Source organism: Armigeres subalbatus, chromosome 2, assembly GCF_024139115.2.
Source record: "Armigeres subalbatus isolate Guangzhou_Male chromosome 2, GZ_Asu_2, whole genome shotgun sequence".
In the NCBI taxonomy this organism is placed as follows: domain Eukaryota; kingdom Metazoa; phylum Arthropoda; class Insecta; order Diptera; family Culicidae; genus Armigeres; species Armigeres subalbatus.
This window is the reverse complement of record NC_085140.1, coordinates 66,766,743-66,790,310: the sequence shown is the minus strand read 5'-3', so window position 1 is coordinate 66,790,310 and position 23,568 is coordinate 66,766,743. Positions and strand designations below refer to the sequence as shown.

At 40.3% G+C, this 23,568-nt stretch overlaps 1 protein-coding gene across 11 annotated transcripts in view; it reads left to right on the top strand.

Annotated features, from left to right (window-relative positions):
- Positions 1-22,464, top strand: part of LOC134208787 (diuretic hormone receptor-like) — a 192,790-nt gene extending 170,326 nt beyond the window's left edge. For 6 of the 11 annotated variants that reach the window (XM_062684731.1, XM_062684732.1, XM_062684734.1 and 3 more), the window contains 6 exons: positions 1,866-1,948; positions 2,019-2,147; positions 2,267-2,452; positions 6,097-6,221; positions 6,693-6,722; positions 21,047-22,464. In XM_062684731.1, the coding sequence (XP_062540715.1) occupies positions 1,866-1,948; positions 2,019-2,147; positions 2,267-2,452; positions 6,097-6,221; positions 6,693-6,722; positions 21,047-21,158 (665 nt within the window). In that variant the 3' untranslated portion in view covers positions 21,159-22,464. Of the gene's footprint in view, positions 1-1,865; positions 1,949-2,018; positions 2,148-2,266; positions 2,453-6,096; positions 6,222-6,692; positions 6,723-18,016; positions 18,289-21,046 lie in introns of all 11 variants that reach the window. The other 5 variants (XM_062684738.1, XM_062684736.1, XR_009978699.1 and 2 more) reach the window with 4 other exon arrangements.
- The last annotated feature ends 1,104 nt before the right edge of the window (positions 22,465-23,568 follow it).

Below are 23,568 nucleotides of genomic sequence, written 5' to 3'. Positions count from 1 at the left end.
TAAGTTCCATATGAATCATATATCATTCAAAACTCTATAACTCGAGAACGGCTCATAATACCTTGGGGTTTCGAGTGTTTCTTATGCAAAATTCTCTGGAGAACACGATTCTGGTGTTATTTTTCAAATAAAAATATACTCATTGGCAGAAAAATACAATTTTATACTTAAAATATACAATTGTATACGCAAAAACAATACAGATGGCAACACTGCCACTAAAAATCGATATTTTTCTCAAAAAGTTTGAATAATTCTTTTCAAAATGCATAAAAAGAAGTTATTTGTAGCTTTAAAACTGTCCGAGATATGAGTCGTTCAAAAATATGGTTTTTACAAATCGTCAAAAACGGGGGGTGCTCGCATTTGCCGAGGGGTTGTCCAATCATCAAATAAATTTGGGTTTTTACATATAATCGGTAGATAAACAAATCCACAAAATTTGGTAAAAATCGGTGTAAGTCGATTGCAAGTGGTTCGGTCACTTGGTATGGAATGACCCATATATTGAACATGTATTCGATAACCTCTATGGTTCTTTTTTATGCGGGTACTATTTAACTCATTGAAGTATTTCAAAAGTGATACGTGTTTTGGGGTGTGTAGCAGAGCAGACATACATCAGAGCAGAAGCACGCTCGAAATGAAGGTTCGCAAGTGCTGGCTGTGACTGTGCTGATGATACTGCTGCTTTTTGGCTGGGAATTGCTCAACCGAGAAGCGGAAAAACCGTCTGGAGTGACGATGTCTGAAATGACTTGAGTTAGCGGACTGCTGCGCGATGCTGCTGTTGCTCATTGTGATATTTCATCCCTTTTTGGCAGACCTAAGAGTAGCACATTTACTAGCTAATCAGAACGTGAAAGGAGGTTTTCTTGAAACATAACTATAGGAAATCTTATGAAAACTCATAAGATTGTAAATTAACGTCCAAGCCGGGGGGTTTAATCCCCGGGAATAGGCAATTAACTTTTTTTTTTCTTTGTCTGTCATATAGAGCTCGAGGCAATTAACTTTGATTGAACTATAGGAAATCGCCAAATGTTGAACGCCTTATTTCTTCGCCTATTGATGAACACCCATAAGAAATGCACGTGGGTTCAAAAATAGGCGAAGAAATAAGGCGTTCAACATTTGACGAATTACCCTATTCCAAACATGAATGAAAATGAATGTACGTATATTTTCATCCCGGATTATGGTGCACAAAGAAACTTACTGTCGTTAGGGATAACAGAATTATCAAACCGCAACTGGCGGTAAACCTTCTTACTCAATCGTATGTTACTCACGGCTCGTTTGGAAAAGTTTTCTAGACGAGGCGAGTAGATTAATGATTGAACTTTTATTGGATATCTTTTCTTAGCTCAGCTGGCAAAGATCTGTCGCAAACTATTTAAGCGAAAGCGTCGTCAAACGAATGGGTGCTCTCAGAAATTAATTCTATTACTGCAAACAGCTGAACCAACGAGTAGCCCGGCCAGTCAAGTGAAATAATGCCAGTGTCCGTCGCTTTCGTTCCATTTGGCTGGGCTGAGAGTGACGTTTTCTGCAAGCTTCCGATTAAAGTTTTATAGGGAGTCCGGGGTGACTCCAACTTTCGCACGAAATGGACTGGTGCTCAAATGAATTTATTAAGATGTTCAAAAAAAAGTTCCATTCATGGAGTTTCAAAGCGAATCTGTATATTTCGAGTATTGAGTTTGATTAATAGTGGCAGATCTTGTTTCAATCAATCGAAAATTAGAGTACAGACTTATTTTCTAAGCTTACACATAATATGATTTTCATGGATGTTATTCAATAGCCCCAAAACACCTTACGGCATTAAAAATGATATTTTCCGTTTTACTTTCTTGTTCCAGGAGGCCCTTTAATCTTTGTCGCAGCGTGGGCCATCGCCAAGTCCTTCTACCCATACGACCTGATGCCGGAGCATCCGAATAAGGTAAGCATGTGCGTCGGACAGGGTCAGAAATCCCTCGTTTTAAATATTAATGATAATACCGTTGATTCAGAAAATTTATCCCCCGCAGCTGCAGATTGAGTGCTCGTGGATGCGGGAATCTCACATCGACTGGATTATTCAGGGCCCATCCTGTGCCGTGCTGGTAATCAACCTCATCTTCCTACTGCGAATTATGTGGGTAAGTGTGTGGAGTCCGCAGCAACAGCGACATTGGAAGTCGCTACCGTCGTCGGCGTAGCCCCGTTTTAATCGAGTTTCCAATTCGTTCTTGCTCTGCTCGTTTGCTGGAATCGAAAGGTCCTCATCACCAAGCTCCGTTCGGCCAACACGGTCGAAACGAGACAGTACCGGAAAGCATCCAAGGCACTGTTGGTACTTATTCCGCTTCTGGGCATCACCTATCTGGTGGTCATCTACGGACCGCACGAGGGCGTTGCCAGTCGGATTTTTGCGGTCACCAGGGCTGTGCTGTTGAGTACGCAGGTGAGGAGATGCACCGAAGAAGGTGGGCGGACAGTTTCATTTATTGCATTTGACAGACTCGTATGTGAAAGCACGTGGAAAGCAATTGAATTCAGTCGGTACGGGGCGAATGAATATCGGAATGAAAAATTGAAAACATTCAATAGAGAGATAATATCCGGTTGGTTGGTGTCAGGAGATTGGATTTGTTGTAAAAGAATAGCTTCGGCTTCAAGTCTGAACAGGAAAAATCAAAGTTGTTTTTCCGAGGCGACGCAGAAAGGTGTGAATGATAGGAATCTTGAAAAGTTTGGTTTTACTTTTATGTACGTTTGTTTATACATAGAGTTAGTTCAAATTGCTGTTCTATATTTTTGATATTGAAAACATTGATATTAGTATCGATACTTTCCATTCAATTCAATTTAATGGACATCACAGCACTGTTCAGAGGGTTTTTTTTTATTGTGGTAGGGGAAGTGGGGATAGAACGCCCATAGGGGTTAAAACGCGCCACCCCTGAATAAGGTTAAATATCCCCATTTTGATTATTTTCAATAGTCTATACGATAAAGCAATGAAAAATATTGCCATTGGATACATATATTTCATGATTTTTCTCTAGTTATACATGAAAAACTCGAAAAAACGATTTTTGCGTGTTTTGATGCAATTCTAGCTCGGTGGAATTTAGTCTTTCTGTCGCTGTTATACATTGATAAATTAATAATTGAGCCATGAGCCATGCTGCTTACTCGTGTTCTTTATGTTCCACACGAAATCGTCGTCAAAAATGGTTTTAAAACGATTTTATGGGCCTTCAAACTTCTGAGGTCGATGTGGGGCATTACGCCCATGCTCATTTCGTATGACCGAAACAGCTGAAACATTCGGTTAATTGCCTTAATGTAGGCAATTAAAATGAAAATCAGTACGATAAGCACATGCGCGTTTTAACCCATCCACTGGCGCATCTCACCCCGCATGGTTTCAAAATCATTTTTTTTCGGGTGCTTTTTAAAAATCAAATTTCTGTGCAATAAAATGGACAATTAGATATCTGTTATCGGTAGTCAGTCGCAGATATGCTGTTCTTCAGTATGCGCTAATGAAAACTGGCTGAAATGGTGGTTTTCATTGATAAAAATGGCATTTTCCTTAACGTGGGCGTCCTACCCCCAGTTCCCCTAAGCTTTTTTTGTCGACGCACTAGACGTCTAGGGTAGCAAGGTACAATGTTCTGATCTTCTCAGCACGAAAACATTTAGCTAAATTAGCTCCATACCTCATACCTCCATATCTCCAAGCTCATTGTGGAACTAGCCCTAGTAGCACACAATGATCCACATAGGTTAATGTAACTTATATGAGATCAGATTCAGTCACAATAAAGTTGCTGCAACCGTTTTTGTCTAACTTGTGCTACTCGAGAGAATGCTCGGACCTCAGGCTTGATTCCGTAAAAAAATCGATTTATCACGTTCAACTTTACTTGATTTATCTGTAAAATGGCTCTCTAAACTACAAAAATGAACCTGAATGAGATTGATGTAGCATTATGGGCGATCATTGGGCGATTGTAATCTTCCTGGAGATGCTCTCTGATGCTTTCGTTTTTAATCTGTTTCCCGAACAAAAGTTCTTTTTTTAGAGCTTAGATTGTTGTATGAGACAATCAAATTTGTAATGTAAATGTTGACGAAGAAAATTTCGCAACCATATCTAACAATGGCAGTTTGAAGTATCGCCCACATTTCTTGTCAACACATTTTATTTCAAAGTTGCACTGCCCCTATTCGCATAAGCGTCCCATGGAAGTTTTCTTCAACTTGAGTAATCCAGTATTTTGCGCTCGATAATGGCGGCCGAGTGAGTGTTTTGACATTCAAGAGGTAGAAAATATTTACATATTTCAATCACAGTAGGCCTTGATTTATTGAAAATCATTGGCACTCATCCGGTATCAACAAACAAACAAATGTCAGGTATTTATTTTACGTTATTCCACCATTTGGTAATTTTTGCCTTTCTCGTATTTTTTGGTAAATTTCATTATTTTCTAGGAATGAAGCAACAAGTCAATCAACAAGATCAAGCCGCAGCGCCGGCCCCCAATCAAGCAATACTTACACTTGCGCTCAATGCTTTACGTGAACATCGACATCTCTTATACTCTCACCTTTCCCACTGACTGTGCACAATAACGTTCTGGCAGCATCTGTGCCCTAATACTCCACAAGCAGAGCGGCGAAAGTATCCTGACTGACTTAAGGCTTAAGGACCTCACTGTAAGGTTGAAAAAGGCCAAATTCGACCTTATGTAGGTAATTAGTGATAGAAACCCTTTAATGAACCCCGTGACAAATATCAGCACAATGACTTTATGCAGTTATTAATGGTTCGTAGCATGTCAATTGTAACAGGTCTAAGGATCAGTAAGTGTCAGTCAGCAGCTGTAAGGATACTTCCGCCGCTCTGCTTGAGGAGTATTGTGGCAGTATCTGTCGGAATGTTATTGCGCACAGTCAGTGGGAAAGGGGAGAGTACAAGATGTGTCGATGTGCAGTGTGCACGCAGATCATTGAGCGTAATGCTTAAAAGTCCCCTTTTAAAGTATTGCTTGATTGGGGGCCGGAGGCGATTGGATAGGGGAAACGGAGTTTATTTTAATGCATCCAGCGTTGTGAACCCAGCCTGATACTACCTGGCTATCGCCTCATGTCACGCAGGTGTCCGGTTTCAAATTTCTTTTCCCTTGGAAAAACATATTATAATCACCATTGATTTGTCAATTTCTTGTGGTTTCATTCCTAGAAAAGAGAATATTATAAAAAAGGATGAAAAAAGTACCAATTCCTTGAACAACATAGAAGAAATACTTGACATTTGTTTAATTGTTGATACCGGGTGAGTGCCAATGTTTTTCAATGAATCAAGGCCTACTGTAATTGAAATATGTAAATATTTTCTACCTCTTGAATGTCAAAAGGGCACTCACTCGGCCGCCATTATCGAGCGCAAAATACTGGTTATGCCTTTCAATTCTTCAAACTCGTTTTACATGGAGAAATACAAAAAAATCTTATAAATTGATAATACCTGTAATCTTTCTGAAAATTTGGCATAACATTCTTTATCTGTATAGGGGAACGGTTCGGCACTTCATCCCATAGCTCATATTTCCATCCCATCAAAAACAAAGCAATGAAAAGGAATTTGGTTTGTTTCATATTTTTGTGATTTTTTTCATCGGTGAGCACGCGTGTTAGCAAAAAGAAGCGACGAGATTGGTGCTGTACTTCTTTGTTTTGCGATGAGATGAATATATGTTCAGTGAGATGGAAAGTGGAACAGTTCCCCTACATTTTTATGGAATTATTAAAAGGACAATAATCATATTTTTTTTTTTTTTGCAAAAACGTATCAAAATCAGGAATGTGACTGTTATGCGAATAAATAGCAAGATGGGACAATACAAGTGGGTTTTGATTTTCAAATTTCTAGAACAAAGCCAATTATTTTATCAGTTTTTCGTAAAGATGAGGTTATTTTATGATTATTTCTGGAAGAAAATCAAAATCGTCAAAAATCGACATGGGACTCTTATGCGAATCACGGCAGTGCATCAAATTGTTACTTTTAATAAGGTTTTTTATTTCTTCTAGGGCTTAGTAGTATCGTTGCTGTACTGCTTTCTGAACTATGAAGTACGAGGTACTCTTCGGTTACATTACTACAGATGGCGAGACGAACGCAACATTAGACTCGGCATCATTTCCAAGCATCGAAGGTATGCATCAATCTTTCTGGATTTACCATTTGAAAATATTTTCGTGGATTGTATTATATGTAATCCAATAAATCATCATGACCCGAACCATACTTTGGTTTCGAATGTGATTGCATGCGGAGATCAAATTTGATTCCGAGCCTCCTCACCCGCTGCTAATTTCTCATTATTATTTATATTTCTCCTACTCATGCACAAATACCGCACGGATCATGTCGCTGGAATTCTGCCTGGAATTTTCCAACCATGTCAACCAACGAAACGCTGATTGCATTTCTACGCGGCTTGATTATCTGCACCACCCCACTTGACAACGACCACCGACGGATGGACGATGGATCCCGACGACGCTGGCGACAACGAAAAACCTATCAATCATCGTTGGGATTATTATCGATGACCATGCGTCTCGGGTGACGATAAATTACAAACCTTTCAACTCTGACGAAACGAAAAAAAAAATCAAAACAGACCAACCATCAGTGGAACTGAAAGTATACGGTTTGTATATCGTATTCATGGGCTTAGTCATGCTTCAAATGACTAATATTCATTCATACACTCGTCACACTAAACCAACACTGTTCTGACTCGTTCCATCAGTTTCGTCTAATGTCGCCATTGTGCTTTGGATTTATTTTATGCAAACAGCGAATGTGATAAATACTAGGACGAAGTCAATTAGTTTTATTTTTGCTGATGAATATATAAGTAACCCATTGGTTTCTGTGCTCTGAATAAAATTCAGGAAAAAACAATTTAAGAAAATCTTTGAGTGTTGTACGCCCTGATTTTTAGAAACTGATTTCCTAATCAGCACAGAAAAAATCGATTTTTTTTTTCAAATCTTTCGTATATTTGAGAAACAGACGGATTATTGTGCATTCCATTGTAGGTGGCACTGAGATCAACTGGCGACTGCCGCTTTATCGTTTGCAAAATTCTACTTTAAAACCGTGTAAAATTCTACGATTATTTGTTCACAATATTAGAAGTTTTTAACCTGGGTGTGTGTTGCCTTTTAACTTATTCTTTTTTATGATTCCGCTGAAGTAACATACATATTTTGCATCCATTTGATTGGGATATGAAGTGATTTCGACTGATTTGCTGTGTTTATGTCTCTATGAATGTTCTCCAATGATAGGAAAACTCGAAATTCATGGATAATTTAAATCAAGCGCCACTTAAACACTTACCTTTTTATCTTTTGACTTATCTCTTAAAAATGTATACATGACATAACTCATCCGTTTAAATAACCGCAGATTCATTTGAATATTTGAATTTTTTGTTTGCTCAAATTATTTTTTGTTTCAGGTCAATTGTCTGGCCAAAAGTTTTGTTTAAATTTATTTAATTATGGTTAATAATCAAATAGATTCTGCTTAGAAAACATATAACACTAATATTTAAAATAATAATTTGAAAACCTGAATTGCAACAAGCGTCCTAATTGCTGGCTGGTCTGAAGTGGCGCAACGGACCCTGAACTTCTCTTTACACTCACCATCACCACTCAACGTTAGATATGTCAGATGGAGACGCATGGTACAATACCTTTGCAATTTTAGCTTTTACTTCGTCCTAAATCACTCATGCAGTCTTGCTTCCGTTGTGTATGACAACGGGTTTTTTTTTTCGCTATTGTTGTACTTTTTACGACGAACGAGGGTGCAAGCAGGGCATTGCGCATCGCGATTAGAACGAAATTTTGTCAAGTCGAACATGTTTGGCATTACGGCTTTCGATTCGATCTCGAAAACGATTTATCGTTCGAGTATGCTTGGGGAGGTACAAGAATATCGAGATGTTTTGGCATTATGGATACTCGATAGTACACTGGAAAACGACTCAAGTCGAATGAAAAACCAAAGACTAATTTGAAAAACGCTCGTCACCTTTATAGCTTTCGAATGTTGTTCGAGAGTGATTTCTTGATGAAAGTTTTTAATTATATTTGTTATTATTTCTGTACGCGAAGAGAATAAATGTTTTATTATTGTTTCTCGAAGCAACGAATAGCATTAGTTTACCTTCCTTTGTTGTTTCCAGACAATATGCTATCTCTAATTATCCAGAAATCTGCGCAAAAATTACTTTAACGAAAATCGGGTTTTCGCAATTTTCACGCATTTTTAACGCGTAAAAAATCTCTGTTGGAAATCCTCGTAAAAATATTCCAAAATCCACGTAGAAATAGTCACGTAAAATAAAAAACGCGAAAAAAGTGACCCAAGTGCATTTTAGCTAAACACATAGAATTATCAAGGTAATTTACTATTGAATTTTTCTGAAACTTTAAATTATTGAGTTCAAAATTGGACGTAGAGTCGAGAAAAAAACATTTAATTTATTCAAATTTTGGCTTTCTCAGTCTGTTGAATTAAGAACGATTATTTGTATATGTTTCCGACGTTTCGGCCGATTGGTTTTGGCCTTTCTCAAGAGTCGTTCAATTGAACTATCGGACATATTTGTTTCAACCATGCTTTTTGGCTGTCACTGTCATATATTACATCAGTAAACAACAATGTTTATGGTTGTTTTTACTTTCGAAAATGCTACGAAACTACTTTATTGACACTACGATGACATCAACAATATAGGAAAATGTGACAGGGGTCGTACACATATTACGTAAGCAATTTTTCTGCGTTTTTCGACCCTCCCTCCCCCCATGTAAGATTTTTTTTCATACAAATGATTTTTTATTTATATGAGGCGTAAGAAAACGACAGACCCCCCCTCCCTCCATAAGTGCTTACGTAATATGTGTACACAGAAGCAGAATCGAACTAGTTACAAGGGAGTAAAAGTATTCCACCTTACACCTACTCCATGCTTATTTGAAACAACAATGTTGAATAGTGAAACAACAATATTCACGTAGTTTGGTTTATTTATTTATTACCAGACTAAGGCCGAAGTGGCCTGTGCAGTGCATAGAAGTCTTCTCCATTCAGCTCGGTCCATGGCTGCACGTCGCCAACCTTGTTCCCGCCTCCTTGTTCCCGTCGGATCGTTGTCAAGAACCATTTTCACCGGATTACTGTCCGGCATTCTGGTAACGTGCCCGACCCACCGCAGTCTTCCGATTTTCGCTGTGGTTCTCCCAACAGCTGATGCAACTCGTGGTTCGTTCGCCTCCTCCACGTTTCTTCCGCCATCTGCACCCCACCATAGATGGTACGCAGCATTTTCCTTTCGAAAACTCCAAGTGCGCGTTGATCCTCCACGAGCATCGTCCAGGTCTCGTGTCTGTAGAGAACTACCGGTCCAATAAGCATTTTGTAGATAGTCAGTTTGGTACGGCGGCGAATTCTATTCGATCGGAGTGTTTTGCGAAGTTCAAAGATCGTACGATTTTCATGATGCGTCTCCGAATTTCTCTGCACACGAATTCTTCAACCACCTCGATTTCGTCACCGCCGATACAAACTAGTGGTGGGTGGCTTACATTGTCCTCTCTTGAGCCTCTTCCTGTCGTGTTGATAACTAGTCCAATCCGTTAAGCTTCGCTTTTAAGTCTGATGTAGGCTTCTTCCATTCTCTCAAAGTTACGTGCCATAATATGTATGTCGTAAGCGAAATCAAATAACTGGACGGACTTTGTGAAAATCGTAGCACTCGTGTCGATTCTTGCCCTTCGTAATACCCGTTCCAAAGCGATGTTGAATAGCAGACACGAAAGACCATCACCTTGCCGTAACGCTCTGCGATGCCCCTGAAACTCGAACTACGCACATTACCCGATCAATCGTCGCCTTGATCAACCGTATCAGTTTATCCGGAGATTCGTTTTCGTGCACGTTCTACCATAGCTGGTCCCGATCGATTGTATCAGTCGAATAAATAGATAATGTATGGGCACGTTATATTTGTGGCATTTCTGCACTACCTGACGTACCGCGAACACCTGGTCTGTGGTAGAGCGTTCACCGATAAATCCCGCCTGGCCCCATGAACTCTCTTGCAATTGATGTTCGTGTTAGTCGGCGGCATTGGCGTAATTAGCTCCGATGCCCAGGGGGGGGGGATGTTCTATAGCCCCTTCATCTATTTTCTCTATTTTGATCTTCTTTTCAAAAATTCTCAAACAATTTAAAACCTCATTCTATCTTAGTGGTAATGAGATGAATATCAGAACGTCGGCTCAGGAGGCATGTTTTTTTTCTGTTGTAGCCCACAGTGTCGAAGAGCATTTGAGTCGAAGAGCATGTGATTACTACAACGACTCAAATTGATAGCTGTTGCTATTGCGACTAAGTGTTGTAGCGCTCGGCTAGGTCCCGCACACTGTGACGGATCGCTGTCGGTGTCAGGCCATTTAACCGAAAGTCATTAGCCGAATTGTCATTAAGCCAAACGGTCATTAGGCCGAATAGCCATTAGGCCGAATTAGCAAAAAAAGCAAAAAAATTAAAATGAGAGGTGCTTTCTTCACCTCACGCCTTCTTCCATCTTTTTCTTGCTGATTCCTTCTTTTATCTCTCTTCTTCTTCTTTCTTCTTCCTTTTTTTATTTTTCGCTCTTCCTTCTTGCTCCTTCCTATTCCCTACTTCTGTGCTATTTTTGTCTTCTCCCTTCTTTCTTCTTATTTCTGCATTCCTCTTCCTTCTTTCTTCATTCGTTCTTCTTCTTCTTTCTTTTTTCTTCTTTCCCCATCCTTCTCCTTTCTACTTTCTTCTTCTTGTTTCCTTCTTCTTTCTTCTTTCTTCCTTCTTCTTTCTTTCTTCCCTCCTTTTTTTAATCCTTTTTTAATTCTCTTTCTTCCTTTTTGCTTCTATTTTTCTTCTTCCTTCTCAATTGTTTCTTCTTTCTTCTTCATTTTTCTTTCTTCGCTTTTTTCTCCCTTCTAACTTCTTCCTTATTCTTCATTCCTTCTTCCTTCATTCTTCTTACTTCTTCTTTCTTCCTTCTTTCTTCCTTCTTTTTTCTTCTTTCTTCGTTCTTCCTTCTTCCTTCTCCTTCTTCCTTCTTCCTTCTTCCTTCTTCCTTCTTCCTTCTTCATACTTCCTTCTTCCTTCTTCCTTCTTCCTTCTTCCTTCTTCCTTCTTCCTTCTTCCTTCTTCTTTCTTCCTTATTCCTTTTTCCTTCTTCCTTCTTCCTTCTCCTTGCTTCCTTCTTTCTTCTTCCTGCTTCCTTTTTTCTTCTTCCTTCTTCCTTCTTCTTTCTTCCTTTTTTTCTTACTTCTTCCTTCCTCCTTCTTCTTTCTTCCGTTTTCTTCCTTCTTTCTCCCGTCTTCTCTCTTTCTTATTCTTTCTTTCTTCTTTCATCTTCCTTCTTCCTTTTTCTTCTTCCTTCCTTCTTCCTTATTTATTCTTCTTTTTTTCTTCTTCCCTCTTCTTTCCACCTTCTTTCAGCTCTCTTCTTCCTTAATCTTCCTTCTTCTTTCTTCCGTTTTCTTCCTCCTTTCTCCCGTCTTCTTGCTTTCTTATTCTTCTTTCTTCCTTCTCCCTTTTCCCTTCTCCCTTCTTCCTTCTTCCTTCTTCCTTCTTTATTCTTCCTTCTTCCTTCTTCCTTTTTTCTTCTTCTCCCTTCTTTCCACCTTCCTGCACCTCTCTTCTTCTTTCTTTTTCCTTCCTTCTTTCTCCCGTCTTCTTTCTTTCTTATTCTTTTTTTTCTTCCTTCTTCCTTCTTCTTCCTTCCTTCTTCCTGTCTTCGATATTCGATATTCGAATATTCCAGGAATTCCGATGGAAATATTCCAGGAGCTCCAACGGAAATGTTCCAGAGATTCCGTCTGAAATCTTCCAAGAATTCCAACGTGAATGTTCAGGGTTTTCGTAGCAAATGTTTCAGGGATGTAGAAGAACATCGTCGTAGGATTTCTAAGCAATCTATCGACGGATCCAGAAGCAAATCGTCGAGGGACAGTAAATTAATCCTCTAGGGATTCCGTAAAGAATCCTCCAGCGATTGCGAAGGGATGTTGAAGCAAATCGTCGAGGGATTTCGAAGCAAATCATCGAATGATTCCGAAGCAATTCATCGAGGGATTCCGAAGTAAATCGTCGAGGGAGTCCAAACTAAATCTTCGAAGAATTCCGAAGCAAACCGTCGATGTATTCTGAAGCGAATCGTTGAATGATTGCGAAGCTATTCCTCGAGTGATTTCAAAGCAAATCGTCATAGGGATTCCGGTCGGCGAGGGTTTCCGAAGCAAGTCATTAAGGGATTCCGAGGCAAAATGTCGAGAGACTTCGAATTAAATATTCTAGGGATTCTGTAGAAAATCTTCGACGTATTCTGAAACAAATCGTCAATGAATTCCGAAGCAAATCTACAAACGAAACAAATATTCGAACGACTCTGGAGGAATACCGAGGCAATTAACTAGAGATTCTGAAGAGAATCCTTCAGGAATTTTGAAGGGCATACCCCACAGATTCCCAAGGGTATCAACAATACCGAAAGGAATTCAGTGTGAGTTCTTCTGTATTCCGGATGGAATAATTCGATGATTCTGAAAGGAATTCTTCAGAGGCTCCAATGAAAATTCTTCTTGGATTCTGATGGGAATTCCTCTCGGATTCTGATGAGAATACTTCTCGGATGCATATGGGAATTGTGGAGATTATCATGCTGCTTGGCAAGCCTGATGAAAATCTTTTACTCTAGTCCGTGATGGTTGACCACATATCTTTGACTGCTAACACGATTGCTTTGATTAATTTTTTGGTAGTTCTCCATTGTTGTTCATATCAAGCTTGCTTTGATGCTTTCAAATCAATTAGATATTGACGAAAAAAGGTTGCATGAAGAAGAAAAAGTCGAAGGATGATATTTAAAAAAAATGCATGCGGAAATTATTTTAAAACTCTCAAAAATTCTAGGAGCAATTTAATTAAAAACGTTGGACTCTTCTTATACTATGTATAAAGTGCAATATCACAAAATAAAATTCAAAATCGAAATGATGTGTTTTTAAACAATATAGAAAAAGTTCAACCCCGTACTGCAACCGTTTTTAAATATAATGCTCCTAGATTTTTTGAGGATTTTTCAAAAATATCCGTCTGCTTCCCGTGCATTTTTTTTTCAAATATCATTTTTCGGCTTCTTCTTCTTCTTCTTCATGTAACCTTTATTCGCCAATTGCCTTTACATAATTAACACCAAGTGCAATTTTAGTGCCACACAGGCAAGCACACAGGAATCTTTCTCAGAAATGAGAAAAAAACTCATTTGTCTGCCACTCATTTCATTATGACAGGGTGAATATGCGAGATAACTCATTTGTCTTCAAACTTTTTCAATAATTCGCTATGCTACATGTTGAAAACTGATATCACTGCTGTTCAGAAAGAAAGGGAACGAATTCATGCCCAACGCCGATAGCGCGAAGTGTTCGCGCTCCTCGATTGCAAATAGCACCAACAACGGCATACACAGTGCACATCGGCAACAATCAGCGATGAGAGAGCATAGGAGGCGAGATGAGTATGGACTACCATCATCATCGCCATCATCATCATCATCATCATCATCATCATCATCATCATCATCATCATCATCATCATTATCATCAACATCATGCACGCCTAGAATGAGCTACGCTGTGCCAGAACATTCCACGTGCTTCTGGAACATGAAGCGTGGAGATATAAATATGCGCGCGTTGCGCGTGTAGCTTCAGTTATATTTTTGGTAATTACCCAGTGCAGCGCTATAGCCAGTGCCTCACCACCGTGTTTAAACAGCTCTGATAGTTGGTCAACTCCAGGGGCTTTGTTGTTTTTCAGCCGGTCGATCTCCTCCTGAATTTCCTGGAGATTCGGATCCGGAAGTCGTATGTCCTGCGCGCGTGCTCCCAGGTGCATCACCATACCGCCATCGTTGTCTGCCACATCGCCATTCAGGTGCTCTTTGTAGTGCAGCCACAACCTTTGGATCACCTCCCTTTGGATCACCTCACGGTCGTTTGTAAGAAGGTTCCCGTTTATGTCCTTATACACATATCGGGCTGTGGCATGTGGGTCTTACGTGAACGATTTAAATTCTCATAGAACTTTCGTGCGTTATTGTACAATTGCTCCTTCTCTTCACAGTCTCGATCTTCCTGCTGGCGCTTTTCCCTCTGGAAAATCGAGTTCTGTCTGTTCTGTGCCCGTTTGTATCGTGCCTCATTCGCCCTCGTGCGGTGTTGCAGCAATCTCCCCCATGCTGCAGTCTTCTCCTCAACTAACTACTCACATTCGCCGTCGGATCGAATATCTCTCCAGCCATTTTCAAGAGACGCTGCGCCTAGTTGCACTTCCGTTGGGAGTGAGCTGGGAGTACTGCAACGAGGTAGTGGTCGGATTCAATATTCGCACTGCGGTAAGTGCGGACGTTCGTGATGTCGGAGAAGAATTTACCGTCGATTAGAACGTGGTCGATTTGGTTTTCCGTTTCTTGGTTAGGTGATCTCCATGTGGCCTTGTGGATATTTTTGCGGGGAAAGAAGGTGCTTCGGACTACCATTCCGCGGGAGGCTGCGAAGTTTATGCATCGTTGGCTGTTATCATTCGATACGGTGTGCAGATTATCCGGTCCGATGACCGGTCTATACATTTCCTCCCTTCCTACCTGAGCGTTCATGTCACCGATGACGATTTTGCCGTCCCGCAGTGGGCATCCATCGTATGTCTGCTCCAGCTGTACATAGAACGCTTCTTTCTCGTCGTCGGATCTCCCTTCGTGTGGGCTGTGCACGTTGATGATGCTATAGTTGATGAAACGGCCTTTTGTCCTCAGCTTGCACATCCTTGCGTTGATTGGCTGCCACCCAATCACGCGTTGGCGCATCTTGCTCAGCACTATGAAACCGGTTCCCAGCTCGTTGGTGGTGCCACAGCTTTGGTAGAAGGTAGCCGCCGGATGGCCGCTTTTCCACACTTTTTATCCTGTCCAGCAGATTTCCTGCAGCGCTACAACGTCGAAGTTGCGGGGATGTAATTCATCGTAGATTATTCTGTTGCAACCTGCGAAGCCTAGCGACTTGCAGTACCATGTTCCAAGCTTCCAATCGTGATCCTTTATTCGTCGCCTTTTCGTTGCCGATTATATCTTCTATGTCGTTCGTAATGGTTGTTTTTGAAGGCGGCTTATTCGGCCTGTGCAAACCTCCTGTCTCGTCGGAGGGCCGTTATGTCAGGTTTGCTTAGCGTCCCACCTAACACCAGGACTTGGGCTTGTGCGTTTTGAGCGGCACACGGTCGCTTTGGTGGAGCTCACTTGCGGATTCATGCAGCTGTCAAACCCAACCACATCCTAGGCAGGCACTACAGCTCGCAGATGGCCTGGGGAGCGATCGTCAAGCCCTTGAACATAGTCGCTGCTGCCCCTGCTTACTTTACTCTTCATATGGTAAAAGATCCAACAGTGGAGGAGCTAAGCACCTTCCAATGCTGTTTGATCGATTACACCAAATTTATACTTTATTTTGCTTACCTTGAGGGTGTATCCGAAAGCTCTTTAGTTTTTCCTTGCACGAAGAGTGTTTAAGTTGCAACAAAATCCAGTTTTGCCTCCTAAAAACGTTCCTCCAATTATTGGTGCTTTGTTCCAATAGTTGCGGTATTTTGTAATTCATGTTCCTATAGTTGCGAATCTCATTGGTTTCATACGGGATTCGCAACTATTGGAACATTACCGCAACTATTGGAACATTACCGCAACTATTGGTGCAAAGGTTAAACAAAAATAAGGACCTCGGAGAGAGAAAATTTCCCCTCCCGAAAAGCCTTATCCCGTGTTTACTTTCGAAAAATGCCATAAACAAAGGGTCTATGAATGACAAGCAAATGCAGAATGACTTATCAAGAAGGCCTATTCCGGAGAAGAAATGAAAATAGACTTAAAATTTTATTTTATCGATTTCGACACATTTTTGCATGTTTTCGATGCAATTAAAATTATGGATGGATAGATAGTGTTGATTATATGCTTTTAGGAGTTTTTGTTGCTTAAAATATCATAAACCTGGGAAATAGGAATAAAAATTGTGTTGCATTTTTTTCGAATCTAAGATGCAGAATAATTAATATAAATATTATTTCAATCATTTTACAGTGATTATGTAGGAGCAAAGTCGTGATGATTGAAAAATTGACAGAACAAATATTGAATTTAGGACTACTGGGATGATGCAATAAAATTCTAAACATAAGCATCTGTCATAGTTGAATCACCCCTTGCCAGATTTATAGCTAGCGTAAAAAGCTGGATTCAATGGAACCATGATAAACCTTTATCGAGTTCTAATTTACAGAGTATAAATTTTCGATTCACAGCCAAATGTCACATTTTCTGAAAATAAATATTTTCGGAATATGTATGCTGAATGAATTTCGTCGATCAAAGGAAACTATTCCAATGCCGCCAATTAGTGAATATGGCTGGAAAGTTCACAACTGTTGCTAGGCGTATTATCGCTATTGCTTTTGAAGCACCAACCACCACAAAAAAGTACATTTCACAAAAAAAAAATAAAAATACACCAGACAAGGACACGCTGAAACAAGAAAACGGCGGTGATGATTGATTATCCGAAACATTTACGATGGACGCCTGAATGGATGTTGGTCGTCACCACCGCGGGTGACAGTGTAGTGTTATGGCTGCCGGTGTCAGAAGCAGACAGTTCTGACGGTGCTCACCCGGATGGGGAGGTGTTGGGTTCTACGACGATGAAGAGGAGTTTTTTGTCGGTTACCAAGACTGTTTTAATGGACGATTTTTTATCAATCTCCCTCGTCTGGATGCATGAATTGATGGCTGTTGAATAGCATGAGTTATAACGATGCAATTTTTGCTCGTGCTATCGGAAATCAATTGGTTTCGCATGGTATGGTCGGAAATGATAAAAAATATGTTCTACTGAGTGTGAAAATTGGTTTCAATTCCTGAATGTTTTTTTTTGTTCCAAGAATGTCTTTAGTATATTCGAATAAGTATTTAATGTTAAACTATTCACTTGAACATTTTTTGCGCTTCAATTGGATTATCATTTCTATTTTTAATCTTATGTTCACGTGTTTCAAACCATAAATTTTATTTCCACCGACTCTTCCACAATTATCAGTACCCTTGTAAGCTATCAGCCTTTAAAGCATACAACCTGACTCGATGTTTAATTTGATTTACCAGACCGACAAACCCACAACAAGGCATTTGCCAAAGAAATTATGACACATCACCACGGAATTAGCACGCGATCAATTTGCAGAGCTATTAGCTGTCAACCGCATAAATTAGCAATCCATCCCTTTCAGTGGCATGTTCAACTATGTATCACCATCCGACTAGTCCGTGGTCAGAGGTTGCCCACCGATGGTGCAGTTCCGAGCCATTGCTTTTGAACAATAATGGAACACTATTCATCAAAAGTGTGTCATACCGCAGTAACGGCAATACTGATACTACCAATCATTATTTGGTATTCGAGGAATAGATTCCCTAAGATTCAAATGTAACTTTTGCCTCTTTTCAAAAAATCTATGCATATTTAGTTACGTTTGTCCTGCTCAATCGTGCGATACTCTTCCACACCATAATAACACATCATAAATATTTTTTTCGCGCAATGCTTTATCTCACACCGAGCCGCTTCAATCGTCGTCCACTAATTAAATTATTCCCAACGTATAATTTAATATCCAGAATGACCATAATTAAACGGCTCTATCATTCTCCGTGTGATCATGTGTCCGTGTCCTTTCGTGTTTATTTTTCATTTTTTTTTTCATAAGAGAGATGCGACATATTCTACGTTCGAAACCAAAATCTTTTTATTTTATTTTATTCAGTATTACAACTACAACGACAACAACAACCACATCGGTGCCGTTGATTTAATTTTGATTGCATCAACCATTCCGGATAATCATGCACACAGCCAGCAAACGGTGCTGAGGTGCGATAAAAAACATCGATGTCGACGCAAACAACCACCCACTGGATACAATTGTTTCATATACCAATGTACGAGTTTTACGCATTTTCTCCTTCTGATCTCAACGTGAAAACATATTCAATGACGGCAGTTTTTAATCGCTTACGGAGCTGGTCGCTGATTGCTGTAAGTTTTGGTTTGAGTTTTGTGTTTTTGGTACAATATGCGAATTAAATTAGGTACGACCTAGGCAACACCTTATCAGCGACTGTTAGATTTGCTAACAATTATGTATAAGAACCTACCAAAACCTGTATATTAAGAACTGCGAATATCCGAAATTGTTAGAGTCTTATACAAAAAAATGTAAGGTCACAAACAAATATTGAATGAAAAGCGTGCAAAATTGTTTGGTCTCCCAGTTTTTATACAGGTTTAGGTAGGTTCTTAGAATTGTTAGAAAATCTAACAATTGCCGTTTGGGTGTATCTGCTACTCATTTCTTAACTTCTTGAAAAGGCCATGATGGCCAAAAATCTCTATCTAACGCTAAAAACTAACCACTAGAATTGTTGGACTACAATCGTTATATAACACAAGACGTAACTGAGAATTCTCGTTTGCTTAAAAAACAAAACAATTCCAGAAGGAACTTCCGGAGTTCCGGAATTCCCGAAGTAACTTCCGGAGGAATTCCAGGAGGAACTTCCAGAGGAATTCCTGGAGGACCTTCCGGAGGAATTCCAGGAAAAACTTCCGGAAGACCTCCAGAAGGAAATTCCGGAGGAATTCCAGGAGCAACTTCCGGAGGAATTCCAGGAGGACCTTCCGGAGGAATTCCAGGAGCAACTTCCGGAGGAATTCCAGGAGGACCTTCCGGAGGAACTCGAGGAACTTCCGGAGGACCTCCAGGAGGCACTCCCGGAAGAATTCCAAGAGGAACTTCCGGAGGAATTCCAGGAGGAACTTCCGGAGGAATTCCAGGAGGAACTTCCGGAGGAATTCCAGGAGGAACTTCCGGAAGAATTTCAGGAGGACCTTCCGGAGGAATTCCAGAAGGACCTTCCGGAGGAATTCCAGGAGGACCATCCGGAGGAATTCCAGGAGGAACTTCCGGAGGAATTCCAGAAGGAACTTCCGGAGGAATTCCAGGAGGAACTTCCGGAGGACCTCCAGGAGGAACTTCCGGAAGAATTCCAGGAGGAACTTCCGGAGGAATTCCAGGAGCGACTTCTGGAGGAATTCCAGAAGCAACTTCCGGAGGAATTCTAGGAGGAATTCCCGGAAGAATTCCAGGAGGACCTTCCAGAGGAATTCCAGGAGGAACTTCCGGAGGAATTCCAGGAGCAACTTCCGGAGGAATTCCAGGAGCAACTTCCGGATGAATTCCAGGAGGAACTTCCGGAGGAGGAGGCTTATAATATCTCAGGTTGTTAGCGACAGCTCCTTGGTAACGGGGAAGGGACATTTGGCCGAAACCCATTCGACCGGAAGCCATTTGGCCGAATGCCACTAGGCCGAAAGTTGTTTGGCCGAACAGACCATTAGTCCGAAAATAATTTGACCGAATGGGTCATTTGAATGAAAGGGTCGTTTGGCCGAAAGAGTAATTTAGCCGAAAGGGTTATTAGGCCGAAAGTCATTTGGCCGAATGGGTCATTTGGCCGAAATGGTGTTTTGGCCGAAAGGGTCATTTCTCACTTCTTATTTTTTACAGTGAGAAGTGAGAAATGAGAAGTGTGAACTACTCACTTTGCGCTCCTCTTTTTCTACAGTGAGAAGTGACGAGAAGAGACGTCTCACTACTCACTTCGCGCTTCTCACTTTTTACAGTGAGAAGTGAGAAATGAGGTGTGAGAAGTGAGGCGTCTCTTTTCTCACTCCTCATTTATCACTTCTCGCTTCAAAGAGTGACAAGCTCGAAGTGACGAGAAGAGACGTCTCACTACTCATTTCGCGCTTCTCATTTTTTACAGTGAGAAGTGAGAAATGAGGAATGAGAATTGAAACATCTCTCTTTTTACTCCTAATTTCTCACTTTTCAAATGACCTATTCGGCCAAATGTCCTATTCGGATAAATGACCCTTTCGGCCTAATGACCCTTTCGGCCAAACGACTCTTTCGATCAAACGACCCTTTCGGTCAAATGACTCTTTCGGCCAAATGTCCTATTCGGCCAAAGGACCCTTTCGGCCTAATTACTCTTTCGGTCAAACGACCCTTTCGATCATTCCGGCCAAATGACCCTTTCGGCCAAACAACTCTTTCGCCCAAATGATTTTTTCGGCCAAATGACCATTTCGGCCAAACAACCTTTTCAGCCAAATGACGCTTTCGGCCAAATCATCCTTTCGGACAAATGATCCTTTCGGCTAAATGACCATTTCGGCCAAATGATCCTTTCGGCCAAACGACCCTTTCGGCCTAATGACGCTTTCGGCTAGACGATAAAACCGCAGCAATAAAAATTATTTTCGTACGGCCGAGTTGCAGAATAATATGCAATTCATTGCAAGCAGGGTTATTGTTCTAGTTATTCATCATATAATAGCTCCCAAATCCATCCAAGATTAATTTGTCACCATGAGATGAGTTATGAAACAATTCTTGATAAAGTTTAAGACGTTATTTAGTCAGCGAATGAGTCATTACCTTGCCATCGGAGTTTAAATATGAGGTGGATATAACACAAAACAATTAAAATCTTAAATCAGTTCAAGCTGAAGTCTAATAAATCTGCACCATTTTAGCATTGTACAATCATATGTCGACGAGAACTCATTCACAAGAAAAGACAATAACACCATTCCCACTATTCAGTAATAAATACCAGCACAAACCAATTAACATTTTTCGTTTTCTTTCTATTCTGAAACCATTGCCAACCAACTGAACCTGATCTTCCCAAACTCACCACAATGAACCGTTGGTTGGCCACCACAGCACCCTGGAGTACAGTGTCGTGATAATGAAAAGCTTGGCACCGCCGCCGCCATCGTCGTCCAGACATCCACATACCCACCACAATCATCCGAACAACCTCGGTAGCAACTGAATTTACCGACCAGCAGAGAGCCCAGCCGGTGGCTCCGGGGTCAAATTTGTTCCGGTCCGGCGGAGAACTTTTGGAGCAATTCAGTCGGGAATTGTAGACGAAGCAAGTTTGTGTGTGAATTGTGCGAGATGACAACGACGACGACGACGACGACTAGGTACGACCGGAAACAGCAATCCATGTCATGCCATGCTGGAAGGCTGCAATTAAATTGAATTTCAAAACAAACATCATCGCTTTACAATAGGAACTTTTATTTAATTCGCTCTCCGGGACGAGACGACAATGGTCTTTTATGTGGAAAGTGTGTGCTAAACAATTGGGGCTGAAATGTAGAGTACTCACAATAAAACAGAAATTATCATTGAGGAAAGAGATGGTGGTAGCAGCAACAAGTAATTTAGGTAACTCAATCATAAACGTTTAAGATAGTGTATCAAAAGTATTCGTTATTAAGCATTGTCAATCAATTTTCAAACCGTATTGCAATTAAAAAGAGAAAAATGTCTACTGAAAAATAAGCACTTCAAAGAAAACAATATTGTTTTTCACATATTTTTTTTTCATATGCCTGAATATTTTTCTTTCAACAAATTATGCTTTCAATTCAATTTAATAATAGTGTTTTTTACTAAAATTATGAAACTCAAGTAAAAGTTTCTATATAATTGAGCACAGTTTTGGATTTTCACTCTCTTGAGTATCTGTATATAGTAAGAAAAACACAAATCTTTGGAGTTTAAAAAAGAATTTTACGTTTTGATGATCTATTTTTTGACAATTTTAAGGAATTTCTACCTCATTTAGGGCTTTTGTGCTGCTGCCTACGAATACCGTTGGGGTGGTGAGGAGCGTAGTTGTAATGGTGCAAAATGGTCAGAATAGAAGTCAGTCGATAGAAATTTGACACAGACGACATCGGAATCTCATCTCGTGCAAAATGAGGAATGTTTGTGCTTAATTTGGTGTTTCGAGTAGGATTTGAACGTCTTCTTTTGAGACGGTAGGATTGCGTTCAGAGGCAAAGTTTGGGAATGTGCTAGCGGTGAGGGTGTAAATATTTACACATTCGATTGAATTTTCCGAGCGCGTGTGTTCAGAGTCAGAGCAGACATTCGGGTATTCGTATGATTGAATTTGACACAGGCAGCTTCATTGTAACCGATGTACAACGTATATAGGCTAGTTATTGTAATTTATAATACTTAGAGCGGGTTTCAAGAGATGTCGAACCAAAGCTTACGATTGTTTATGTTATTAGATGTATTTTTGTATATATTTGAATGAAGAAATATAATTATGTGAAAAAGACACTGAAAACAAAATATTCTATGATTTAACGAAAGAATTGTACCCTAAATTCTTCAGCTCTCTCGTGAAAACTAATCAAATATGTAGAAGATTGACTTTTAATAGGCTGTACAATAAACAATGCTCCAGGAAATCTTTCGGATACTCCCACACGGAAACAAATGCATACCCACAATCATGAATAAAAAATCATGAAATCATGAATCATGCCAGTTCATGAAATCATGATTATATTTCATGATTTCTGGAACATTATTCATAGTACTGCGCAATCTTCAACAGTCGACAAAATGCATAACCGGTTATACTTCGAACACTCCCTTCCCAAGAAGTGAGAACGTCTGAAAGGTAGCACGCCGGACTCTCACTCGGTGTAATCGAGTTCAAAACCCCTGATGATTTTTTTTTTATTTTTCGATCTCAACAACCAAATCGTACCGCTTAGCGGGCTTGGTAGTCATATGGCTACTGCTTCTGCCTCATACGCAGGAGGTCGTGGGTTCAATCCCAGGTCCGTTCCATTCTCCTACTTTGTATCTTTCTCTTTATTTCTCATGTTCTAGCAATCGCTAGGTCTGAAAATGGACTTTCCATACCGTTTCCATTACTATTCCTATACCTTCAACTTGAGTATTCTAACAGTAATCTGCTAGAATTGGAAATGAACTTATAGAGCTCGTTTCCTACATCCAATTAGAAATTACATCAGTTACCTTCTCCTATATATCACATTGGCAGCTCGTTAACCAAGACAGACCTCTGCCTCTCCATCCTAACCCAGAAATTCCAACAAATTCCGCATGAACTCGTAGCAAGTGCAGAGGTATATTCGGCTTGCAGTGGGCGAGTGATTGCATCATCATTTCCTCCCCTTCCCTACATTGACTTGCATTCTGACGTGGCAGGCGCCAGTATGACCTAACAAATAAGATCACCAGTACTTGTACATTGAAGATGTGTGCTAGTCCCAAGCAAACATCTGTTGGTTCCCTGTGCAAGAACAGCTGATCTGGTCATAATGGAGTAGCAACTACGAGCAGTCAATCAAGTTCAAGCTCAGCTCAAGCTCAACAACCAAATCGTAACGCATTGGTTGCGT